The sequence below is a fragment of the Camelina sativa genome, chromosome 11 (genome assembly GCF_000633955.1).
Source record: "Camelina sativa cultivar DH55 chromosome 11, Cs, whole genome shotgun sequence".
NCBI lineage: Eukaryota > Viridiplantae > Streptophyta > Magnoliopsida > Brassicales > Brassicaceae > Camelina > Camelina sativa.
Genome location: NC_025695.1, coordinates 27,746,750 through 27,764,047, shown reverse-complemented (window position 1 = coordinate 27,764,047; position 17,298 = coordinate 27,746,750). Strand labels below are relative to the sequence as shown.

General features: G+C 35.8%; 3 protein-coding genes across 3 annotated transcripts; 1 reads left to right on the top strand and 2 right to left on the bottom strand.

The window, feature by feature from the left end:
• LOC104724432 (ATP synthase mitochondrial F1 complex assembly factor 2-like) lies at positions 9,062-11,172 on the top strand. Its single transcript, XM_010442921.2, has 4 exons — positions 9,062-9,573; positions 10,248-10,422; positions 10,493-10,770; positions 10,854-11,172. Exons 1-4 carry the CDS (start codon positions 9,145-9,147, stop codon positions 10,959-10,961), a joined length of 990 nt encoding a protein of 329 aa, XP_010441223.1. The 5' UTR covers positions 9,062-9,144; the 3' UTR covers positions 10,962-11,172.
• LOC104724433 (succinate dehydrogenase [ubiquinone] iron-sulfur subunit 2, mitochondrial-like) lies at positions 11,112-13,016 on the bottom strand. The gene is made up of 2 exons (XM_010442922.2): positions 12,280-13,016; positions 11,112-11,527 (listed from the first exon to the last, which is right to left on the bottom strand). The coding sequence occupies exons 1-2, from the start codon at positions 12,948-12,950 to the stop codon at positions 11,356-11,358; spliced, it is 843 nt and encodes a 280-aa protein (XP_010441224.1). The 5' UTR covers positions 12,951-13,016; the 3' UTR covers positions 11,112-11,355.
• Positions 14,038-17,298, bottom strand: LOC104724430 (uncharacterized membrane protein At3g27390-like). Its single transcript, XM_010442920.1, has 10 exons — positions 17,096-17,298; positions 16,537-16,645; positions 16,257-16,449; positions 16,033-16,166; positions 15,660-15,948; positions 15,472-15,578; positions 15,165-15,300; positions 14,883-15,078; positions 14,520-14,769; positions 14,038-14,425 (listed from the first exon to the last, which is right to left on the bottom strand). The coding sequence occupies exons 1-10, from the start codon at positions 17,187-17,189 to the stop codon at positions 14,173-14,175; spliced, it is 1,761 nt and encodes a 586-aa protein (XP_010441222.1). The 5' UTR covers positions 17,190-17,298; the 3' UTR covers positions 14,038-14,172.

The window sequence follows — 17,298 nt, the reverse complement described above, 5'->3', positions numbered from 1 at the left end:
CGGATGTTCGGTAGTAAGGCCATGGAACTGATTTTGTTTCACCAAACCAATAATTTGAGGTTTAATCTCGTAATCACGTCTTGGAGGATGAGTGATACGGATAGCAGCACGGTCTTGAACGAATTGGTTAGGAGCATCATAATCGGCTATGGTACGGTTAGGTGCGGCACGTCTTAGAGGGTGCACATAATCAGGTTGTCTTCAGCCAACTTGATGTAGTGATGGATTAGCGACGAGAGCAGGCTGGTGAGGAGGAACATCGAGGTTGTCTNGAAGTTGGTTCATCATGTTCTTAAGGTCAGCAATCTCCTTAGCGTCGGAATTGCTAGAACGGATGGTTCTATCAAAATCGGTGCAAGTGTTGCTACTACTTGCGGCAAGGTTGTCGATAAGAGCTCGTCCTTCTTGAACGGTCTTCGTAGTGAAATCTCCATTGCTGGCTGTGTCGAGTGAAAGTTGATACTTAGGGTGTAATCCTCTATAGAAAGTACTTAAGAGGTTACCTTGAGCAAAACCATGATGGGGGCAGTCACGTTCATAGTCCTTGAAACGTTCCCATGCTTCATAAAAAGATTCGACCGGTCCTTGTTGAAAACTTTGCAGCTTGTTGCAAAGAGAATTGGATCTAGACTTTGTGTAGAAGTGGTTGAGAAAGGCTGACTTGCATCCTTCCCAGCTAGTAATCGATCCAGGAGGTAGAGACTTTAACCATCTATGAGCCTTGTCGGCTAGAGAGAAAGGAAAAAGCTTACACTTCAAGTAATCTTCGGGAATTCCATTGGTTCTTGTTGTTGAGCAGATTTCTTCAAAGAGATCAATGTGGTCCATCGGATGTTCGGTAGTAAGGCCATGGAACTGATTTTGTTTCACCAAACCAATAATTTGAGGTTTAATCTCGTAATCACGTCTTGGAGGATGAGTGATACGGATAGCAGCACGGTCTTGAACGAATTGGTTAGGAGCATCATAATCGGCTATGGTACGGTTAGGTGCGGCACGTCTTAGAGGGTGCACATAATCAGGTTGTCTTCAGCCAACTTGATGTAGTGATGGATTAGCGACGAGAGCAGGCTGGTGAGGAGGAACATCGAGGTTGTCTCCCACGCCTAGAGGATTAGCATCATGAGGAGCTTGTTGATTGCCTCGGCCAACTTCAGGGTCGAGTTGCGGAATAACGGCTACAAGGTTGGGGTTGCCACCTTGTGCAAGAATCGGTTCTCCTTGCTCGTTGAGGGCTGGAGGTATCAGCGGTTGGTCGAGGTTAAGGAAACCTTGGTCCTGGTTCCTTTCTTCGGCCATGAGTTGTTGTCTTCGAAGTTTCCTAATTTCACGTTCTAGTCGATCAATGTCTTGAATTGGAGATACGGTTCCGGAGGGTTGACTCCTAGTCATGCACTACAAAATCCAAAAACAGAAACTAAAAGGGAAAATGGTGGTTATCGATAAACAAGAAAATTAAAACTAAAATTGAAAAAATTCAAAAGAAAAATTCAAAGTATATTAGACGAGAGTTCTTATCAAATTCAATGGGCAGCTAGTTACTCCCCGGCAACGGCGCCAAAAAGCTTTGATGTGTGTAGAATTTCATTCCAAATCTTTTACCTGAAAAGACTACACAACAACTGAAAGTGCACAGTTAATCAGTGTAGTATCTTAGGATTGATCCCACAGAGAGTAATAGCAAACACAAATTGAATTATAAGAGAATGAACTATGGCTAAGACTAAATAAGAGATTGGGGTTTTGGTTTTCCTAATAACTATTGCAAATAAATAAAAATGGTTTAAAACTATAAGACTAAGGCGTTGGGCGTTTTGGGAGTCATCTAAGGGTTTTTATGGTTCTAAGCAATATTAAGTGTAAGATCTAACAAGTAAATACTAATTTTTGGTCTAGGTTCTCAACTACGAAACACTAATGAACTAACAAGCTATTCTCATAGAATGAAAGTCTAAAGTTTTCACACTTTGTTACTCAACTCTCGCAGGCAACGACGCATGTGAACCAGCTAGTTAAACAAGTTCGATACATTCACCAAATTTCGTAACTCAACTTACGCAGGTTACGAGCAAGGTTTCGGTATAACACTAGTTCGGAGAAGTAGGATAACGCGGTTAGCGCTCCCGTTCTCTAGATCAGTATTTGGTGATCAATCCAAGCATAAGGATTAAGATAAAGATGTCCCAAAAGAACTCTAATATAAAACCGAAAATAAGATCTAACAACCTAATTGAAGCGAACCATGAATTCCCCTTGAATCACCCCATAAAACCCAACAAAATAAACTACTCTCTCATGATGCAAAGAAACGACATTGATATTATATAAAACAGCATCAAAAACGAATCAATAAACAAAAGGGGTTCAAAGGAAACTTCTCTATTTGTCACAAAAGTAACTTTATCCCAAAAGCAAAGTAAGAATGAAAGAAATAAGGAAGAGTAGAGATTTGGTGTCTTCGGCGATGGCTTCTAAGAGGAGGTGAGAGTGAACGAGCTTCGACGGCGGTAGAGGAGTCTCTGGTCGTCTCTAGGTCGGCTGCTGGTGGTGTGGATGAAGAACTTAGAGGCACAAAGGAAGCACCGAGGAAGCACACCTCAAAACCCTAGGTCTTAAGAGTATTTATAGGGTTTTGTTTAGAGTTAGGGTTTTGTAAGCGTAGAAACGTCTTCTCTTCTTAAGTGCAGGACAAGGGGCGGAGAAAGAGGCTTCTGGACCGTGGAGGAGGCTTGACTGGGCCGCAGTGGTGGTCGCTGGTCAGGCCTTGAATGAAAGCCCATTCGTAGGTCGGTTCTTCTTACGTCGGTTTATAACACATCTCGGTAAAATAGGCATAACTTTCGGATGGCTGGATGGATTGACTTGATTCAACTTCGAGAAGAAATATGACTCTTCCAGCTTTCCATAGAAACCAAGCATGATATATTTTGAGTTCTGGAAGCTCTTCAACAGTTGCCCGTACTGTAAAGCTCTGAAACTTTCCTAAAACGTATTTTCCTTGTCTTTTGGTCCAAATTGCTACAAAACCTGTAAAATTTTATTGAAACCTGAAATACTTGATAATAGACATTTTATACTTGAAATCTCATCAAACGCTTCCTAAATGCATATGAAAACTATAGCTAATATGAGTAAAATAATGATGTTATCAGTTAAGACCAGACTTCAAATAGAAAGTATCAAAGAATTCTTTCACCTCTTGTATAACATCTTGGTCAAGAGTACTCCAGTATTGTTTGTAAAATCGAGCTGTCATCCCATCAGGTCTCGGTGCTTTATCGTCTCCTATCGAGGTTAAAGCCTCATAAATTTCCTCAGCACTGAATTCTTTTGTGAGTTCTGCATTTATTTGTGGTGTAACTGTAGCAGGGAAGTCACCGAAGTCCAATGGTGATACTGGAATTCTACTTATTTTGTACGCATTTGTAAAGTACTCTTGTGCATGACGTCCTATTTCATGATCGCCTTGATATATATTGTCTTCTGTATCACTTATGGCAGAAAGATAATTCTTAGCGTACCTTGTTTTTGTACTTGCATTGAAATATGCAGTGTTTCGATCTCCATTATTGAGCCATTGTTTCCTACTCTTATTTTGCCAATAGTATTCTTCATCATGATAGGCTTTGTTTAGCTCTTGTTGTAGCTAAGGGATTCTTTGTCTCTTCGATGATTGGATACTCTCCATTGCAGAATTTAAAGCAGTTTGAAAATAATCAATCCTTCTTGAAGCATTTAAATTTTTCTGATGTTTACTTTTTGCCATGGCTTTTCGGCAAGCAGATATTTGGTCGCAAATAGTGAAGTAGTTCTTTTGTTTACATGAGTTCCAACTCTCTGTAACCACCTCTTCGAAATTTTTGATTTGAGATAAACGTTTATCAAATCTAAAAGGTTTGTGTGGGGTGTTCTGCAATGACGTTATATTTGTGAGGATAGGTTTATGATCTGATCCATTGAATTCAAGAAATTCAGCCTCTGCGTGTGGAAAACTTGCTCTCCATTCCGAGTTGATCATCACTCTGTCCAAACAACATTTGATTGTATAATTTCTTCTTTCTCCCACCCATGAGAATCTGTCTCCTTTATGTTTTGTATTGTAACTATTTGTGACAAAATAGTTACTATTATATTCACTAGATGAATACCCGCGCTATGCGCGGGCTTATGGCTTACCATTTTTTAAATAATTTTGCTACTAATTTGTTTTTTATGTAGAGTTTATCTTTGTTTTTTTTAACTGTGGAAATCTTGAAAATATATAATTTGAGGTTTATTGCTTTAATACTTTACATATGTTTTCTCATTTTGTAATTGAATTATTAGATACATGCATGAACAACTTTGTTTTGAGAGATTTAAACATTCTATAATTCTTGTCTAAAACTGCAAAAGAAAATATTTTAAATGAAAACTTGATCTAAGGATGCATATTTTGTAACAAAGAGTTTATTGGTTGAATAAATTTTACATTCATTAAAAAAAAGCTTAAGTATTTAGATATATTGATACTTAAGTTTCTCAATTAAATACTATAAAACACTAACATTTTCTTTTATCAAAAAATGTAGCTTGGGTAACTCTTTAATAGATATAATTAAGATAGACATCTTCCTTTCATGTTAGCTCTTCAATTTCTTGAATATAACTATAGAATTTGGTTTTTAATAAGAATTTCATTCAGTTTTATTTTTGACAACTTCTAAATATTAGAATATGAAAACTAACAGTCATGAATTTATTCAACTATGTTCCTCTTTGTCTCTGTATTTTTCTAAACCAACATTATACAGTTTTATTCAACTATCTTCCATTTGCTAGTGAACAAAACCCCAATCTTCTTTATATATAATTTTTTTTTTGGGACAAACTTTCATCAATTTCTCTACAATATTAACCAATATCTCTATCAATGCTGCAACTTTTCAAACTATTGTAAAAATTGAAACGCCTAAACCATATACCCATACATTCATGGTTTATGCCAAGAGGAATAAATGGCATTTTGATTCACTTCCGATGCTCTTTTATCTTTTGGTGATCCATCTAGTTTCTTGAGATATGTTATAGGCCTCTCTAAATTTCTTACGTAAATATTGAAACTGTTTGTGATATAAAAAATAATAAAAAACATATGTTTCATATTCCTTTAAGTTTGGGTGTGTTTGCTTTTAATGAGTATAGACATGTGGCACTCCCTCCAGTGCTGATGTGTCATTCAAATGGAGAGAGTTGACCATCTTTCATATTATAGATTGCAAATTTTGTGACGTTTTTATTACAAATAAAAAGTTATGACGATTGTATTGCAACCATTCAAAAATTGTCACAAATTCGTAACAATGTTTATATTGTGACTAAATACTTTTTATTGTGACTAAATATTACGTCTTAATAAAATTATTTTCTTGTAGTGAAAGTAGAAATATTATTTTAGTTTTTTGTATCTACAAAATTAATCTTTTTGAGACAAAAATATATCCTAGAACATCAATATATTAGGGACAGAGGGAATATATATTAATTCATATTAATTCTTAATTTAGTACATATTAGTACCTAATCACTATTATTTGAGTAGTCCGACTAATGCGCAAATTTATTTTTGTCTTACTTAATTACAAACTGTTGACACTTCAACTACTTTTAATTTGTTCTTTAGTAAAAATTTGTTGGAGATGAGTTTTTGATAGGGTTTTAAAATTTTGATGTCTTATTTTAGGGGGATTTTTTTTTTTTAAAGACTTTTTCTCATACCACTTTTCAAAAATATCTATTTTCAAAAATATCTATTTTCAAAACTTGTTTACTTCTAAAAGCTTAAGATACATTGTACCCAAATAAGTTTTATAAAAGCATACACAAACTACATACACAAACTACTTTTATATGTGTATAAAAATACCATAAATGTTCGTGAACTACTTTCCCCCTCCCCAGGCTTTCTAATTACTCCCTCCGTTTTTTATTAATTGTCTTTCTAGAGTTAAAATTTTGTGTTATAATATTTGTCGTTTTAGATTTCCAATGCAAATTTTTGATAAATATTTCAATTTTATCCAACAGTTTTAATGTTTTAACCAATCAAAAAATTAGAAAATATATTTAAAAAAAACAAAACAATAAAATTAATGGTTTTCTTAATCTATGTGAAACAACCTTAAACGACAATTAATAAAAAAACAGAGGGAGTAGTTTTTAAGAATAAATAAAAGTGGGGGAGAGAACGAACAATCATAAAAATGTGGTTTACGATCTAATTAAATTAGTATTAGTACAAAAAAAATACCGCACATATATTTTAGATATATTTTCACAAATTATTGTATTTCTAATTATTTATTTTTATTCAGTTACTAATTATTATTTACTGCAACCAAATATTTTATGATTATTTTTTACTTAACAGCTTATGTTTTTTTTTGCTTTTTGTTATTTCTGAATCCTAAAATTAATATAGAAGATTGAAGTGCATCATAAATCCAACAGAGATTTCATGGCCAAGGGTAAAGATGTTCAAGTTACAATTATTTTACAATGCACCAATTGTGTTCAAAATGATATTAGGAAAGAATCCGCATGATTTTCTATATATACTAAGAACGGATCTGCCCTATAGCAAGAGAGAATATATATTGTTATGTAATATAATTTATAGTAAAAGTAGCAATATATGTAAAATATTGTAAATGATTGCATTTGTAAAAAATACACATATAATATATTTTTGATGGACCAACTCGTAGAAAGATTCCATTCATAATAATATTAACTCTAAATGTTTTATCATATGATTGTGAGTTTTGCAAACCATCTAGTATATTTTTTAGAAATCATGATATTTTAAATTAATAAAAGCATACCAGCTGGTCCACTTCCAATAATAACAACCTTTTTCCTGCAAACTAATAAGCAGCATAAATGGAGAAGCATGTCAATCCACAATATATAAACTCCAACCCAACTAGAAATTGCAATTTAGGTGAGACCTACAATATACTTTAAAAGTATACCATGTTTTCTTGAGAAGAGGCATTAGTACCATCCATCCCTGCTCAAAGGTTTTATTTATGATAAAACATTCAATGATTTTGATAGAAACATGGTTCTCGATTATTCCAAGAACCTTCAAATAGTGCAGGGCATACCCACCCAGTAAATTTTGGGACGCTGTTTGTCTCATGTAGATTATTCGAGCCTTCTTGCCATCTGTTAGGTACACAAGTTCGTTGAATTCAGGGATTTTGTTACCAAGAGGACACCCATAGAGATCTCTTGTGATTTTTTCAAAAACAAAAAATGTTGAGCATTCATTCATGAAACACCAAAATGCATTTTTTCCTTAGACATTAAATTATTTTCAATTAATAAAAGGATAATATCTAATATATGTTATATTCATATCCAGAAACCAAATTTTAAGTATCCAAAGTATCCAAGAGTTTTTTTTGGTTTTATCAATAATTGATCCGATTCATCGCTAATTTCATACCTAAAATACTCTTAATGAAAATTCAAATCTTAAATTAATTTTGAATGGCCTATTTTGTAAAAAATAGAAAAATTAAAGGTAATTTTATATTTTTAGTAATATAGGAATTACTCAAAAGAATCATTGTAACACTCCTAGTTGATTGGAATTGAGAAAATCATGTCCCTATTGTACAATGATGTATATCAAAATATCAAGTTCGTCTTTGCAACTCCAGTATTAATTCCACAAGTAGTTGGGAATCTCCTTCCCTGAAACCAACTTGAAGTGTTCGCGTTATGCTAAGGATTGTTTTATTTATTCAGTTTCTTCAAGTTTTCAACTAATTTATTATAATTTTATGTATTTAGGTTAAATAATTAATCAAATTTGTTATGAAGTTATATCATTTTCAAAATACAGATAAATATAATATATATATATATATATGTTAGTCCCGTCTCAATACTTTTTTGGACCGTAAGTGAACTAAATCTTTTGGACCCTAGGTAAACTAAATTTTTTGGTCCTATTTTACATTAATTATTATTTTTTGTTCTTTTTGTTGAAAGATTTTTTTTCTGAATTGTTGGTTGGTCCCTTGGTTTTCGCCCCTCCCCGCCTTCTTGAGTTGGGCTGTATATTATTGAGAAATAGTATTTTATATTATTAAATACGAAATTGTTGTTTGACAATAAATAAAATGAATAACACAGTATTTGCTTATACTTTCCAAAAATTGTAACTTATTATTAATTTTCATATCCTTAAAAATTGTAACTCACGATTGATATAAAAAGAATCTAAATTTGCATTAAACAAAGCAACGAATCCCCAACTTTGATTGCCTTTTCTTAAAAATAAAAAATAAATAACAAATCTTTGAGAAACAATAGAAAGGAGGGAAGTCAGATATTATATTCTGAATTTACATTAGAAATTAGCACATTTGCTGCACTTAGGACAGAATACAGATGGCTTATGAGTTTTGCTGCAACTTAATTATAATTTTTGCTCTTTCCTCCACAGTCCTCTGGCTAGAGCAGTACGTGTTTTGAAATGATCATATCATGCATTTCGTGAATATACACTATGTCAAGCCAACACACAACTAGAGGCTAGCAATAGCAGTGTGTTTTGGTGTGATTTCTTATTGTTCAATTTTCTATAAGTACTTCAGTTGTAGAATCACAATAATAGAAACCACACAAAATAAAGACCATAGGTCATCAATCAACGACTGATCATTTAGACACCAAAGTTAAAGACTTAAAAGCCATTTTCTAGCAGTTTACAAACATGTACATCAATAGACATCTTTCCTATGGATCATCCGGTATGTTTGTAAACCAAACTCAAATCATCCAAGATGGTGGAATATAAACTAATACTACTTTAGATGTTGCAAATCAAAACCAAATAAAGAAAATTGGATTAGAACCAATTTACAAATAATCATATAGACAGTATCTTAGTTTTGTATTTAGTAATAGCTAGTCACATTTTTCAGAAAAAAAAACAAAAAAAAAACACATTCTCTAATTTTCTTTTAGAGGTTTATCACTTGGGGTATCGCAACGACGTCGTTTGGGCTTGGATCTGTGATCTTAGAACCCCTAAGCTTACAAGGTGAGAGAGAAGTCCATTTTTGTCACCGGAGAGGGAAGAAGTTAATGGCGGCGATGTTAATCGGAAGAGCATTTAAATCGGTTAGAAACTCTTCTAATCTGGCCGTTCGTGCTCGATCCTTGTGTACGACATCCGCCGCTCGTCAACCCGAATCCGATACTCAGGCATCGGAATCTTCGTCTTCGTCTTCGTCGTTCACGTTCGAGAAAGAAAATGAGAAACCCATCTTAGTGAAAGCTCCCAACACTCGCCGGAACAACGACTCGGAGTCAGTGACGATGCCGACGTCTTTTATGACCGGTTCGATCGTTGGGAAGAGGTTTTACAAGAAAGTGACGACGAGGGAAGCTGATGATGGGAATGGATGGACTGTGATGCTCGATTACAGAACACTTAAAACCCCTTCCAAAAGACCTCTCAAGCTTCGTTCTGTGGCTCTCGCTAAGGCCATAGCAGCTGAATGGGAGTATCAGGTTTGTTCCACATTTCACAAAATTCGATCTGGTTTGCTTCTAAAGTCTACTCCTTTAAGCTAGTGGTCTGTAATGGGTTTGATTGAATTTAGCTAGAATCTTTGTGATTTGGTCTGTTCGTTGCTCATTCAACTTAAAGCTGAGAGCTTTCTATTATGTTCTTTAGTTAGCGTAACTAATGTTTGATCGGTTTCTTGGTTTTGCCATCTGAGTTCTTATGTGTTCAATAGGTTGTAGTAAACTCGATTAGTGGCAAATTTGATAGTGTTCTGAAGCTCTGAGCTTGATGGAGTTTACCTACATTCCGTGTAATTTGGGGCTGTCTGATTATCTATCAACGTAAAGCTGAGAATTTGATGTTGTTTGTATCCATGAACATCAATCAAATCGAGTGTGTTCTTTAGAGTCCATGATGATGTTTTGATCCATGTCTAGGTTTCGCTATTTTGAGTGCTAATGTGATCGATAAGTTGAATTATCTGTTGTTTAGATCCAATCTACTGTTTTTTAATGTTTGATCGGACTCTGGGCGTAGTTCTGTGAAGTGATTAATAGGTTGAAAATTGGATTAGTGGAAGTGAGATGTCAAGCACTAGACTTACCCTTCTCTGCTCAGTTTCTATTGAGATTCTACTTACGCTTGTGCAATGACTGCACGATGATCATGTGTATAGCTAACAGAAGGGATCAGACCATTCACAATGCCGCTCATGAGACTAGCATGTACTGCACTTGAAAGAGTTCCTCTTACGCGTTCAAAGATCATCGAACATCTAGCGAGAAAGTTACATCAAGATCTCGTCTTTTTCCGAGCGCCTGAAGATAATGATCTGACTAGTGACGTCCATGGTATAATACACTGTCTCTTCAGTTCCACTACCTTCTAGATTTTACCCTTATTGAGTTGTGTCTTTTGCAGAAATTCAGGTAGAGAGTATCGATCCTCTACTTGAGTGGGTAGAATCAAAGTTTGGGGTCAAACCGAAAGTGTATTCTAGTATCTTCGGGGGTAAACAAGACGACAAGCTAGTGAAAGCAGTAGAAGATCTGCTCAAGAAGACAAATGATGGTGAACTTGCAAGCATTGATGCACTCCAAGCATCAGCTCACTCTATAGTAATCGCCCTCGGCATTTTCTGTGGGAAATTGCAGATCGATGATGCAATCAAATTGATTCGACTTGAAGAAGATTTACAGGTTTCCTTTTGTCATTCACCCAGCTAACATCTATTGCTTTGGCATTCTTTGTTAAACGAATCTTTCTCGCACGTTTCATGCAGGTGGACAAATGGGGACTAGTGGAAGGTGGGCACGACATTGATATCGCTGATCTCAAAGTTCAGATTGCATCAGCGACAGTGTTTCTTGCTCTATCCCGTGATAACTGATTACTAGTCTCTCTTTTTGGCTCAACACATTTTTTGCTGAAAGACTTATCTTTAAGCTAATCTGTTTGTAGAATAGATCATTTACCTTTCAAGTTCCTAGAGATAAATGTAAACATTTTGTTCCCTCTATTCGCAAATAAAGCAAAACAAAACTCAAAAACCGTTTGTATTAAAGCAAATGCTGAGGTTATAGATTATAACTTTCAGAGTTTTTATAGCTTCTTGTTTTAGGCAATAAATTTCAGCAAGATGTACCACAAAATCATCTCTTCTGAGATCTTGTAACAGCAATACAGGAATAAATCCAAAATCAGAGTTACTTGCAGATTATTATTAGCATCAAAAGCCATCTGCAGATGAGTTACTGATTGGTACTGCGTGATTGATTAGTTGTTCAACCAGATTGCTGAAGCTGCTTGATGTGGGTGATCTGTTTTCCTGGGTTCAGTCCCTTTGGACAGGCACGAGCACAGTTCAAGATTGTGTGGCATCGATACAGCTTGAACTCATCGTCAATTGCTTCAAGCCTTTCCTTAGTGTACTCATCTCGGCTATCGCTTATCCACCTGCATATATGAAAGAACCTCGTTACAATACCGTGAAAGATCAGAACTTTTAACTAGTAACACAGAGACAGTTAGATAGTTGAATTTATGGTTTTCTCCAGTGACATTATCAACTTCTGATAGAAGTCCCTCCTCCATTTCAGTTGAACAAAGAGCTAAAACTACACTACAACTACAGGAGCAAAAACAACCTAAATGTTCACGCATAATGACACATATATAATCAGATAGCTTAACTTGCGGTTTTCTACAGAGACATTTGAAGAAGCACATTAAGTCCTTTGTCTAAAGGTCTCTCCTCCAGTTCAGTTGAATAAAAAGCTAAACTACACTACACTTGCAGTAGCAAAAAAATCAGACCGTTGAATCTGAGGGTCCTACAGAGATACTTAAAGAATCGTTAGCACCTTCCTTCAAAGATCCTCCTCTACTTAGTGAAACAAAGATCTCAAGCATACTACAACCAAAGGAGTAAAAACAGCCCAAATGACAATACATAAATGAACTAATGTAAGCTACCAGCTAACCATACATAGTCAATTTGTCAAGTCTTATAGCTCAAAGCAACAAAACTCTCCCTAAGCAAAACAAACACGTAAAGAAGCACAATGAGTCTTTAACACATTCCTTCAGAGTTAAACTATAACACATTCCTAATTGACCGTATGTAAACTACTAACAACTCACAAGATAATCAATCTGTAAATTCCCGAGAATACTTTGATTAGTGAAAGTCCAGAATTTGTTTTAACCTGTTGGCGTGGAGCAAAGCAGCAGGGCCAAGATAAGACTCAGGGTTCCACCAATAGCTAGGACAAGACGTACTACAACAAGCACAGAGAATACATTCATACATCCCATCAAGCTTAGCTCTATCCTTCTTACTCTGTAAAATCTCCTTCCCAGGAACAGACGCTGGAGTCTTCCTCTTCAACCACGGCTCAATACTCTTATACTGATTATAAAAATTCGTCATATCCACAACCAAATCCTTAATCACAAACATATGCGGCAACGGCGTAATCGTCGTCTCTTTAGATCCACATTCAATCTTCGTCAAACAAGCGAGACCATTACAACCATCGATGTTCATAGCACACGAACCACAAATACCTTCACGGCAAGAGCGACGGAAAGTGAGCGACGGATCCATCTCGTTCTTGATCTTAATCAAAGCGTCTAGAACCATCGGACCACAATCCTTGAGATCGATTTTGTAATCTTGAAGCTCAGGCTTCCCTGGATTATCTGGATTCCATCGATAGATCTGGAACGTCTTCAGATTCTCTCCTCCGCCGCCAGACGAAGCTTTCGATTGTGCTTCTGATCCTGTTGATGTCCATCGCGCCGGAATCAATCTCGCCGCCGTGGATAACCGTGACGGTTTGGTTCCAACAACTCTCCCGATCAAACCGAACGCCATAACTCTCGGAGAAGCTCAAATGAAATGAATTTTTTTTTTTTGTGAAATGGCTGAGACTATTTTTTAATAGTGTTAGAAGAATGATTAATTTGTTAATAACCTGTAATTAATAATTAATAATGCGAGGCTTAGCTTCGACTACGTCATCGTTGCCGTTGATTAAAAGCTTGGACAAATCTGAACCGTTTATAAATACCGGCAAATTAATGGATATGTTCTGAAACGCGCGTGTTGGCCTCGAGAAGTGTGTAGGTGTAGTGTAGGCACAACTCAACACGTGGCGAGTTTTTATTCGATATTCGATAACAAAAAGGGTACAAGAAAAAGCGTCCCGTTTCTATACAAAAGAGAAACAATTCGTGTCGTTTTCAGCTATTTTCTCAAACCTGTTTTTTTTGTTTGTTAAGTGTTTTTGTGTTTTCAAGTTTCAACAATAAAAACACGTTAATTAGAAACATAAAACCTATATTTAACCTTAAAAAAACGTTAATCTGTTATCAAATTTTAATTCTTTAAACGTAAGATAACAATTGTTTTTTCTTGTTGTTTGAAGATCATCTCATGTTCTGTTTGCATCTTTTTACACAATCTTTGAATGGCATCGGTAAGATCTTTTACCCTTTTGTTCTTCACATTTTTATGTGTGTTTTCATCATTGAATTCATTAGAATTTGTTGTGCTGAAAAATTTCAGAATAATCAACGACAGCAACAAGATCGACCATTACCAAAATTTGGGGAATGGGATGTGAACGATCCAGCATCAGCCGAAGGATTCACGGTTATATTCGCTAAAGCTCGAGACGACAAAAAGACAAACGCAAGTGGTCGTGCCACCTCACAACGCCGTGACAACAACAATAAATCTCAAGATGAACCTACGGTAAAACATTCTAAATCTCAATCGTCAAACATTTTAGGACTAGTTTGTAAGAAACAAAGACAATCAGCCTTAGTTCGTTATGTTTTAGAAAATATGAGGTCTTAAAAAGGTTGTTGCTATTTCTATTGCAGAAGAAACGGTTCTGCTGTTTCTGAAGAGCAACAACACATCATCAAAAGGCCAAAAGCTGAGTCATAAACATTTGTTAGATCATTGAAAACAGCTTCTTCATCATATTCACTGATATCTGTGTAAATTTATCATTACAGAGATAAAGAAAAGAAAAAAAAAACAGACGGAAGTTTCGATCTAATTCTTGTCACACAAAACATTTTTTTACTTACACAATATCAATGTCTCTTAACCCGCGGTTTGGTGAATCTTGATCTGACCCATTGCTACTTGTCTTTTTCTTGAACGATTTCTGGCTGAAAATCCTAGAAACCGTTTTCGCAGGACGTGGGACTGATCTTGAACCGCCTTCATATCGGTTGTGTTTCTTGTCTAGCTCATTTGATAGTTTCTTGACTAGTTCCACAAAATGTCTTCTGAATGTTGGATACCTTGATACTGATTTGGTTAATCCTTGAAGCCTAACCAAAACCAAAACCACACACAAAGATTACCTTAGAATACGAAGTAGAAAGTCGTAACAAGATTGTGAGTTTTTTATGTTCTTTTATTTACCTGCGAGCAAAGGCGTCAAGTTCAGCTTTTCTGAGTTCGGTTAACGGAGGAGATTCAGCTTCAACAATGGAGCTTTTAAGTCTCTCTGAAGCTCCAAACAGCAATACCAATCTCCCAAGATACTCTTCTTCTTCTTCGGATAACTTTGCTGCTTCGATCTGGTCTTTGAGGATCAAAAACGGATTCAGAAACCAATCAAAAAACGCATCTTTTGGGCGGTTTTTTGAAGTTATCTCCGTAACACCGTCACCTACACACAAAAAACCAATTTGGGAATCCAAAATGCTTAAAGAAACTGTTTTGCTTGGTTCTTGATGATATTCAAATGGGTACTAGACAAACTGTTGAAACATTGCAACATACCGAGTAATAAACCGGTGGAATTAGATTTGATAGAGCGTAAAAGCTCGTGAAGAAGAGAATAAGCAGGTAAGCCAAAGCTGATCACTTGACTGCCTTTGCTAGATTTAGCTTCTTCGATGTCTTTTGAGTTTATAATCCCTTTCAGCACCATTATCTCTCCGTGCCGCCTACATTCTACAAATAGAGCCTCCAAAAGCTGCAAAATAAACCAAAAAAAAAAAAAAAGTTTCAGTTAAAATTTAATACAAGGAATCGAATATAAGAAGAAGTTGTTGTGAGTACGTCAAGCGGTTTCAGGTCGATCATTGGGCCCCTGTTTGATCCTCCTCTTGATGGAGTTGTCTTGAAAGAGTTCGGTCTTGAAAGACCACCAGGTAATGCTGTATTAGCCCCTTCTTCGTTTCTTCGATATTTTGGCCTGTAACAAAAAAACAAAGAACCACATTTTTGGAATAAAAAGAGAGAGAGAGATAAAGATTGCTGTACAGACCATTGGAGACAAACCTGGGCGGTTTTTGGAAGTTATCTCCGTAAAACAAAGAGAGCAAGAGAGAGAGAAAGATTGATATATAAGCCATTGGAGACAAACCTGGGAAAGCAAGAACCTTCTGGCATGTCAAGAACATCATTGCTATACTCATCATAAATTGAAACAGAAGCAACAACATAGCAGAGACCGAAGAAGAACGATGACTCCTGTGTTGTGACAAGAGAGAACCGATTCAATATCATCAAGATTCACACTTGTCTTAAATCAGTAAGTCATTTTAAAATAACCTGATATGAGACTACACCGGCGTAGGCACCAAGGAAGACACTAGAGACCACAGATCCTAAAACCGCTCCAACAACAGCTAAAGGCCAGAGTAAGATCACAAGGCCTGCGATTGGGACACACATTGTTTCCAAGAAAGGACCTTCACGTCCAATGAGATCGTGAAACAAACGGCGCCAACCTTTGAACAACATGTAAGGGCTTTTATAAAAGGCTAAGAGTGATATCATTGGGAAATCAACAAGAATTCCAAGAACCGCAGCAATCACAGCGCCTGGGATTTGTAGTAACCTGAGGAGTAATGTAAGTGCAAACTGTAAGAAACCACTGTTGTGTAATCGCAAATTACTGAATTTCATAAAGAGTTCTGTAAACCTTATTTCATAATAGTGACGATCCGCGCTAGATGTTCTAAGATCATCCATAAACGAAAAGTACGAGTGAAAGCAAACATCTCTAAAATCGCAGACAACGGTGAAACTGCCTTGAACAGTGCTCCAAGTCCCATCCTAAATTGTTAAAACAGACAATTTTATGCGTTGAGGTCTAATCTGTAATAACATATAAAAACAAGAAATGGAGAAGGAAAAAAAACTTACATAAAAGCAATGGAAAAGGGGATTAGACTTCCCTACGCCAACAGCATCGAAAGTGGCAAATATTGGAGAAAGAAATCCATAGATAGCACCTCCGAGGATACTTCCAATGATACTAACCACAAGCCAGAGAACGACACCGAGAGGAAGACATAAACACAGAAAGAGCTTCAAGATCGGTCCTAACTGTTTAGCACTGAAATCAAACAAAAACGCTTCAAACATTGAAAGAACTGGTATTACTTGTAGGAGGACAAAGATTGTTTCAGTAAAGAGAAAGTACCTCACTGTGGAATATAGAGTCCAAATAGCGTGCACTGGTAAAAGGCCTAAGATGATTGCAGAGTTCCCAATAGCCACAATAAGGCATATAACCGGGCAGAAGACGATACCTAAGCAAACAAAGAAGAAGTTTAAACAATTCAACCCGATGAATGGATAAATGAATTAAATTACTCTAAGATGAACCATCCATAAGCCACTGAACTAGTGAGCAAGATCTCTAAAACAGAACAAAGTCCATGGATTAGGGGTTTCCTTACAATTAAAGAAGGGAACTTTATGGTATTGAAGAACCCTAAATTGGGTATGGAAGCAGTTGAAGAAATAAATGAAACAAATCCTAAAAAAAGCCCAAACACAAATCAAGAAAAAATCCTAAAACTTCACATTAATACCAAAAAAAAAAAAAGAAAAAATCCTAAATTAAGTCAACAACATCGATCAGAGTTAATGTTATATCCCCACAATCGAATTCAAGTCTGAAACTTTTGATTATAAAGACAAAAAAGTGAGTGAGTGAGTGAGTGTATCAACCAGAAGAAGAAGAAGAAATTAGTTACCTTTAATGACACCAAGAAGGAGTAAACCAGTGAAATAAGGAATGAAGAGTATAAATTGCCATAGAGAAGCCAAAATTCCCGTTGGAGGCTCCATTACAAAATATATATATATAGCTTTCTCTTCGAATTCAACAACACAGACCCATCACTCAAAAATGCCGCATTTATGAATGAATCCCTAGAATCTAAAAATTGGAAAACAA

Coding starts and splice junctions, on each gene's coding strand:
- LOC104724433 (XM_010442922.2), bottom strand. CDS start 12,950: ATGGCGTTCGGTTTGATCGGGAGAGTTGTTGGAACCAAACCGTCACGG. Junction 11,528..12,279: donor GCTTTGCTCCACGCCAACAG/GTTAAAACAAAT, acceptor TCATATATGCAG/GTGGATAAGCGATAGCCGAG.
- LOC104724432 (XM_010442921.2), top strand. CDS start 9,145: ATGGCGGCGATGTTAATCGGAAGAGCATTTAAATCGGTTAGAAACTCT. Junction 9,574..10,247: donor CAGCTGAATGGGAGTATCAG/GTTTGTTCCACA, acceptor TCATGTGTATAG/CTAACAGAAGGGATCAGACC. Junction 10,423..10,492: donor TCTGACTAGTGACGTCCATG/GTATAATACACT, acceptor TGTCTTTTGCAG/AAATTCAGGTAGAGAGTATC.
- LOC104724430 (XM_010442920.1), bottom strand. CDS start 17,189: ATGGAGCCTCCAACGGGAATTTTGGCTTCTCTATGGCAATTTATACTC. Junction 16,646..17,095: donor CCTTCTTGGTGTCATTAAAG/GTAACTAATTTC, acceptor TTGTTTGCTTAG/GTATCGTCTTCTGCCCGGTT. Junction 15,579..15,659: donor CCGGTGTAGTCTCATATCAG/GTTATTTTAAAA, acceptor GTCACAACACAG/GAGTCATCGTTCTTCTTCGG.